This window comes from Podarcis melisellensis (assembly GCF_964234715.1).
Source record: "Podarcis melisellensis genome assembly, chromosome: 13".
Lineage (NCBI taxonomy): Eukaryota > Metazoa > Chordata > Lepidosauria > Squamata > Lacertidae > Podarcis > Podarcis melisellensis.
Genome location: NC_138545.1, coordinates 34,042,161 through 34,050,418, shown reverse-complemented (window position 1 = coordinate 34,050,418; position 8,258 = coordinate 34,042,161). Strand labels below are relative to the sequence as shown.

Sequence of the window (8,258 nt, the reverse complement as noted above, 5' to 3'; positions counted from 1 at the left end):
GGTCTATTGAGTTTTCCGTAGGCAGATAGCTAGCCCTTCGCCATAGCAATAAAGTGGAACGGAACGGTGGTGGGAAGTCGTAAGCGGCTTACTTAAACAAGCCAGCTAGCTGTGATTTTAAAGCAGAGAGGAAGGGCTCGTTGAGGGAAGCTCGCGGCCATGCAGATAGGAGGATCTGAGGTTTTCATAGCGCGCTGCTGCTATGCTATATGAGAAGTTCCTTGGATGTTTCATTAAGCTTGGATGTTTAAATAAGCGAATGCTTATTTAAATCATACGATGCATATTTGCGTCCTGTTTGCTTTCATTCCAGTTCTCCAGTTTCTCTTTCCATGTGTATCCTACTCGTTTTTTGGTTAGGTTTTCAGGGGGGGGGGGAAACTTGGTTGTTTTAATCTTTTTTTAAAAAAAGACATTATTGTTATAGATGCCCCTAATGCTTATTTATACCACGTGATGCCTATTTGTGTCCTATTTGTTTCCCCTCTAGTTTCTTATTCCTTGCTTTTTTTGGAATAATTTTTCAGCCCCATACTCCTGGTAGCTTAAAAAAAACAAAACATTATTAGTATTACAGTGGTACCTCGGGTTAAGTACTTAATTCGTTCCGGAGGTCCATTCTTAACCTGAAACTGTTCTTAACCTGAAGCACCACTTTATCTAATGGGGCCTCCTGCTGACACCTCGCGATTTCTGTTCTCATCCTGAAGCAAAGTTCTTAACCCGAGGTACTATTTCTGGGTTAGCGGAGTCTGTAACCTGAAGCGTATGTAACCCGAGGTACCACTGTATTAGTAATCGTCATCGTGCGCGTCACCATAATCCTGGACCTGTCTCTCCCACAGTTGCTAAAACAAAACAAAAACCCAATACGCGAATATTTCCGAAGACAGGATACCTATAACACTTTTGGCTCTCCCTTTCTCCGCCATACCCTCAAATTCAGAAGCACTGATAGGACTTGATAAATGGCCTCGGGGTTTTATTTGGGTTTTAAGCCGGAAGAGTTATTTAGTAGTCTTTCCGTGACCACAATTTGATGTCTCTTAACCAGGCAAATTAATCCCGCATTTAACAAGTCGAACACCGGAAGTAAGAAAATGACAAGCTGAGACCTGATGTTAGCCATACTTTCCAAGGGAGGAATGGCTTTTGGGTTTTTTTAAAAAAAGTTTAAAAAAAACTCTATTACCGGTAGTTACACACACACACACACACAAAACTGGGTCACCATAGTAATTTCTTCGGGAGAAAGTTCAGCCCGTAGAATGTCATGTAAGAACACCCAAGTAATCGCATTCTGATGACCCCGCAGACCTAACCTAGGGAGAGAGCCCAGCACCTGCCGGGATTCACAGGTTAGGATCGCAGGCCTCCAAAGTTTGATGAGAGCGTGGCGTATATCACTGACTCAAAAGGTCATCATGGTTTCAAGGTTTTGTAAAGGCGTCCATCTAAAAAAAATAAAACGTGGGTGCGGGAAACACGTGTCAAACAGTCCTAGTCCTCAAGATGCCAAAATGGGCTCTGGCTTCCAGTCAGGTGAACAGGATGGCAATTATAGGGTTACAGCCGGCTAAGTGTTGCAAAACTAGTCGTGTCTACTCAGAAAGTATCAACAACAATTGAATTCAATGGGGTTTATTCCAAGTGGGATTGGGATTATAGCCTTAATAATTTAATGTAAGTGTTAAGTACGTGTGTGTGTGTGTGTGTGTGTGTGTGTGTGTGTGTGTGTGTGTTTGCAAACAACATAACTTTCCCTTCCTTCTTTTAAGTCGTTTTTTTCTTTTTTCTTTTTCCCTCTTCCCTTTTTATTTTTTTGCTTCAGTGACAGACCTCCACCCTTGGGGTCTTGAAGCTTGAACAGTTATGGGGGCCCCTTCACAACCAGCAGCAAGGTCTGGGTAACCACTGTTATCTTCTTCAGTGGAGTTGTTCCATGACAGATCACCACAACGTTTTTACAAAAATTAACTACTACATCTCAGATTTTGAATGAAATTGCTGTACTGAGTTACATCACATGTCAAAGTCACTGGTGTGAATAAAAAAAATCCTGTGCCTTATAGTTTTTGGGTTATGGGAAGGAGGATGAAAATTAAGGAAATGTTATATACAAATTAGGTCTACTGGTCCCAATTATTTTAAGCAATGTGAACTTAAATTAGCTTCTGGAGTCCCGAAGCTTAAGCTTCATTAGTTCCATAGTAGATCCGCCCTTAGTTGTCTTTGTTCCTCTTTGACTCACCCTTTCTTTTCTATCTTCCCAAAATCTCTCGAATATAACTCCAGCAATTCTGTACATACCCACCCCTCCTTCCCCTTTTCTGTAGTATGGAACCCATTAAATATATACCCCATAAAGACAGCGTATGAAGCTCCTCCGATCTGACGAGAGCAACTCCATAAATGTGGGGGTGGGGTGGGGACTCTATAATTTACCCCACCCCACCCTTTCAGCACGAGATATTGCTATCAATTCCTAAAGCCTTTGTGGACATTTCTCCTTTCAGTCGCCCGCTTCCCTTCTTCGGGGTTCTGTTTGATGCGTCATTAAAGGACCATTCGGCTACTTTCGAGAGTCCATAAATGGATGATTACGAACTTTCCCTTCCATGGGATTGCCTCTTTCCCTAGGCCATGTGTAAATTGACAAAAGAGGAAGAGACTGCAAACCACTCCACGCCTAATAGAATGGGAAGCCCAGGCAAGCAACATTTATTTACTTGTTAGCACATGGAAGACAAGAGTAACCTCCAATCTGACGCCCACGGTCATTTGTTACTTGTCAGGATATTTACTGGTAGTTCAGCCCACGAGGAGAGCACCAGAGGTTTAGAGCAGGCCAAAAGTTCACCTACAGGGCTGGCTTTGGAGGAGAGCAGCGAGGTTTGGTGGCTCTCAGCAACATTTGCTCGGGAGGGGGAAAAGAGGAGAGGAAGAGAGAGACTCTGAGCCCCTACTCCAAACGAAACGAAAGCAACCCATCTGAAGAAGCATTCAAGAACCCAACGCCTATTTAAGCTGTTTGCACTCTAAATCATATGAGAAACCGCCTCCTTTCAACATTGCCTATTCTTCTGTTCTAGAATTTGCCAGTCTTAGTAAAAGTGTGGCTGAAGTGGTCTTATTGGGAGTCGTTTGCTTCTATGTTTCGATTTTAAGAATGATCCGCAGCAGCGATTAAAAACATCCCACCCCCGCAACAGTAGCTAAATCAAACTCCAGTGACAGCAAGCCCAACTGGTAATATAGTTGCTTTTTATGAAATGTAGAAAGCAGAGGGGTGGAGGGCCTAAGGATGGGAATAAATGGATGGATAGCCAGATAACATAAATAACGGGTAGATGGATAGGGTAGATCGAATTTCAATTTCATTTGCGTTTTCCCCCCTCCAACAAAACACAATTGTGTTTCTAACTTTATTTCACAACTCATTAGAATGTTGATTGAATTAAATTGCTCTTTAGCACACTGCTTCCAGACACAAAGGCGATGTGCAACGCAGAGCTATTTGGATTTAGTTTGTGTTGTTGTTTTTTTAAGGGAAAGCAAAAAGCACTTTAAGCAAACTCCATAAACGTTTAAGTATCTTTTGGGTGATTAATTTTTTTTAAATGAGGAAAAAGAACATTTTCCTTCATAAAGAAGCCTTTCCTACCTCTCCCCATTTCCCCCTCCCTCTGTTTTACGGGATACGTGAGCCTATTGTAACTGATATGGGGGGGTAAAGCGCTCTCCCCCCCCAAGCTAGGAAGAAAAGTTCTAATTATTTTTACCGTCTTATGAACTGGAAGGTGTGTGTGTCTTTTTAACTCATAGAACAGAACTTGAATAGTCCTAACTTTCCCCCCTTCCTATCCCCAACCCCTTTCTGTCACTTCCTTGCCCCCCCTCCCTTCTCTTCCGAAGTCTTTGAGGAGGGTGGGGGGGAACCTTTTGACGTATCCGTGTTGTTAATCAGATCGATGGGGAAAAGTTTGATTGAAGTTCCTTTGTCATGCAAATGTCAAGGACTTGATGGATGATGGTAGATATCTGACAAACTTCAGGAGGCATTTGTTCATTGGGCTTGATGGCGACCACGTGGTCCAGACCCCCTCTTCCACCCCTCACCCCACCCCCACCTTTCCACCCCACCCCACCCCACCCCCACCCTGAAGGCTTTGGGAAGGAGGGGTGGGGGTATGGGGGGCTCCAGGGCTGGAGATCCGTAGATGGGAAGGCTTCTCTCTCTCTCTCTCTCTCCCCCTCTCTCCCTCTCTCTTTTTCCTAGTTAACTTTTGACATACTATCTAAAGGTTGTAGGGCAGAAGGGATCCCCGTAAAACAGGCTGACCCTCTTCCATCATTGGCAAAGGAACAATACCTAGAATGAACTTCTTCTTAGACTATGCAATTTGTAACCGTGGGACGAGCGCCTACGCGCCCAAGGACTACCAGCATCTCGACCAAGGGACAACTTCCTTCCCATCTTGCTCAGGTACCTCTCCTTCCTGTGACAGCTATCATCAAGAGGGACGCTTCGGGACGACGGGGGTGGGCGCTGCTGGGCTCAACGCCCACCAGCACCACCACCAGCAGCAGAACTCCAGCTACCCTCCTCCTCTTCCTCCCAACCCTACTGGCCTTGGCATCTCCTTCGCGGGGTCATCCCAGCCATCGGGCACAGGATATTCGGCAGCCCCCAACTGCAGCCCAAGCTTCGCCAACCAGCAGTTCTTCCTCGGCCCCCAGGAGACGGATGGAGGCTACTTCCAGCCCTCGGCCTACCCTGCCAGCGTGGCTCCTTCTTCCTCTTCTTCCTCTTCTTCCAGCCTCGGAAGCTTACCTGAAGGTTTCTGTGCCACCCCGGGACAGTTCCAGCCCCACCTCTATGGGCCTGAGCAGGGTGGCTATTTGCAAGGGGCTTTTGGCAACCTTTCCCCGCCCTTACAGGAGAACAAAGACCCGCGGGCTTGCTCGGCCCAGCCATGCCCCATGGCTGCCACCACCACTACGGCCACCACCCAGACCTTTGAATGGATGAAAGTGAAAAGGAATCCTCCTAAAACAGGTAAAGCCCCCTCAGTTCCCTTTTACAAGACGAGGGGAGGCTAGCAGAGGCTGCTTTCCATGTTTCCCCCCTCCACTGGAAGGTGGTGGTTGTCTCCATCGTGCCTTACTCCAGAGCATCCCAAGAGCACGTGACTTGTGGAGTCACATGGAGGCAGGATCTGGTCCAGAAAAACAATACTCTTAGGCCCCGCCATCGCCAACTTTCCCATCTCTGGCCAGAACGCAGAAACCATAATGGGTTAAGTGAGTGTGTAGAACAGAGGGCGTGGGTGGAAAGGAAACGGATGGTACAATCTGCCTCTGTTTCCAAAGTTGCCCGAGGGGAGAGAGAAGGCCAGCGTTAGCTTTAGGCCCTGAGAGGCAGACGGGGGTTCAAGCTGCAGAATGGGGTCTTGTGGAAGAAAGGACGGGATCTACAGTACTTTCCTTCCCAGGGATCACCTCCCCATCTGGTTATGGGGCAGGCAGGCTTGTTTCATTCGTTATGTGATATGTTTATGCCGCTTTTCAGACGGACATTGCCTCTCAGGGCTGCTCACAGCACTCAGAAAACGTGACACCAGTTCATTTGGTTGGGGTTTCACCCAGCATATAGAGGCACACATGCGCACGCGCGCAGCGAGCTCTTCTAACTTTCCGCGGCACTTTCACTCTTCGGTCCATGCCCACGAGAAGAGAATCAGTGTTTTCCCCTCCCCCACGCGCGTGTTATAAAGGCATGTCTGAGCCGAGTCGAGAATGGTGGTCTTGTGGCTGCTTCTTCACACCTGCAATTGGCCGCTGCAGCATCAGCAACCGGGTTACTGCTAAACGCTGCTCCACCAAGCCTCTGCCAGTGAAAATCAGGACTGCCTCACACCATTCACCCACAAGGGTAGAGGAGTCTAGTGATGGGTATGGCATCCTGAAGACAACTTTTCTACTGCTGCAGTCAGGGCACGCGCAAAGCCCGCGAGACCCATGCCCTCTAAATGTAGGAACTGGGAAGTGTCCATTGGGTGCATGTGAGGCATAGTACCAGCTACAGCAGTCCTGGTCTTTCCTATGGAAGACTCAGCCCGGCGCTGGGTTTTTCTGCAGGGCAGCATCCTCTGAGGCTGGGGTGGCCGAGCTTCGCACAATTCCCTTTAGGGTTGCTTTGGAGTCTTTAATTCCTTGGAGGGTAGGGAGGCGCCTTCTCTTGGAGGAGTACTCCATTCCAAACGAATGGCGCTCACGCAGGAGAATGTCGCCTGAATTGCCCCCAAAGTTCCTCGCTGTTTGTTATCTGTCAAGTTACAGGTAGGAAGCCGTGTTGGTCTGCCGCAGTCGAAGCAAAATAAAAAAAAATTCCTTTCAGTAGCACCTTAGAGACGAACCAAGTTTGTTATTGGTATGAGCTTTCGTGTGCATGAACGCGAAAAGTATCTGAAGAAGTAGCTGACGAAGTGTGCATGCACACGAAAGCTCATACCAATAACAAACTTAGTTGGTCTCTAAGGTGCTACTGGAAGGATTTTTTTTTAAATTTTGTTATCTTTCAGTTTATTCAGCTGGTTTAAAAATAAAAGAACAAATCTTAGCCATGTAAGAACGACCCCAGTAGATCTGACTGGGGGAAATCAGAGGAATTTACAAGCAGAAGTAGGGACAAAAATGACATTAAAGAGAAGACCAGTCCGTTTGGGGGACTGGGAAGCAGGACCGGCGTAGAGGCGATGGATGGACGGATAAAGATACCCGGTACAGGACTTCAGAATCAGCCCGAGCAATTGTTTCTGACGCTTGGCCCCAGCTCTGGAGCTGTGCAGTTAGAAGGGTAGAGAGTGCCCCTGAGCAGGTGCAGAGTATACCCCCCTGGTCACTAACCACAGAGAGTCTTCTCACACCCGGGATGTAGAAGATGGTGTCACAATTCCCCGGCGTGTCTTTTCCTAGCAATTAAGCATTGGCTGGAATGTTTATTGGGAGAGTTTTCTTATCAGGCTGGGTCAGAGCTAACAGCTGAGTTCACCAGAGTGTAGCCCCGGATCCTGTTTAACTTTACGGACCACGTGAAGCAGTAGTTCGGTTGATACGTTTATCCGAAATAAATCCAGTGGGCGAATTACCTGTTTGCCACGCGGTTCCCAAGGCAACGCACACACTTGTAACCTAAAACTTGCAAGTGGGTCCCTGCAACAAAATGTTGCACCACTAAGTGCTTCTTGTTCAGAGTTCCAGTCATTCTTTCCCGCTCTCTTTCCTTCGTTGTCCTTCCTTATCTCCCAAAGCTAGTATCCCCGTACCCACTCATTTGGCTCTTTTTGAGGCTTTTCTCTTCGTTTAGGGTTTTTTTTTGGGGGGGGTGTAATTAAAAAAAATTAAATTATATTCTCCACTAATGCCTACGGGGAGAGTTCCCCACCTTCCTGGAGACATTGAAAAATAGCTTCTCTGTGTGAACCAGGAAGTGACCTATCTAGACAATGAGATGGTTCTTTCTGCCCTTTATCTCTCTCTGCGTTTCTCTGTCCTCCTGTCTTGTTCCAGCCTCTCCACTCCAGTTGTCGGTTTTTTTCCGACTCAACATTCGGTGCCTTTGAACCATTATGAGAATGGTGTGTGTGTAGGGTTTGCGCAAAAGGTTAGTGTGCGCTTTTGGTACTTGTGCGAGTAGCCTGCACTTCTTTCGGCCTTCTTTCTCGAGCCTTGGAATTGCAATTTTGGCAGGAGAACGGATGGCATGGTATTAGTATCAAGATAAAACTATTAAAACTAAGATGCCTTAAAACGACAAATGATAATAAGCAATAATAATGTTACCCGCCATAGGCTCCTGCAGGAGAAGGGCAGTATAGGAGAACGAATATTCCATTAATAATAATACAAACAGCGGCGGACTGATTTGATGTGTTTCTCTTGTAAGCCGCCTTGGGAGCGCTTGTGGATGAAAGGCGGAGTACAAAAAAGAAGTAGTAAATAAACAGAAACTGTTAAAGGTGTAGGGAACAGGTAAAGTTGTGTTAAAGGGCAATGGCGAATAATGCAAAAGTGTCATCGTGGGCCTCAATTGTCACAACACAATCTTCTAGGATCCTAGATTGGGGTGAAAGAGTAGGAGCCCTCACACCAGGAGTAAAAAGGACCCTCAGTGGCGTACTCGTAGAATGTTCCTGAGGAAAAGCCTGATTTGAGCATCTGCAGAGTGCACCTATCCCTGACTGCCTGATAGCCAC

General features: G+C 46.8%; 1 protein-coding gene across 2 annotated transcripts in view; it reads left to right on the top strand.

Moving 5' to 3' along the window:
• Positions 1–4,250: 4,250 nt before the first annotated feature.
• The window catches only part of HOXB1 (homeobox B1), a 75,484-nt gene continuing 71,476 nt past the window's right edge, over positions 4,251–8,258 (top strand). For both annotated transcript variants that reach the window (XR_014162418.1, XM_081885698.1), the window contains exon 1: positions 4,251–5,059. Coding sequence is in view for 1 of the 2 variants with exons in the window: in XM_081885698.1 (XP_081741824.1) it covers positions 4,378–5,059 (682 nt within the window). In the remaining variant the exon portion in view is untranslated. The remainder of the gene's footprint in view (positions 5,060–8,258) is intronic.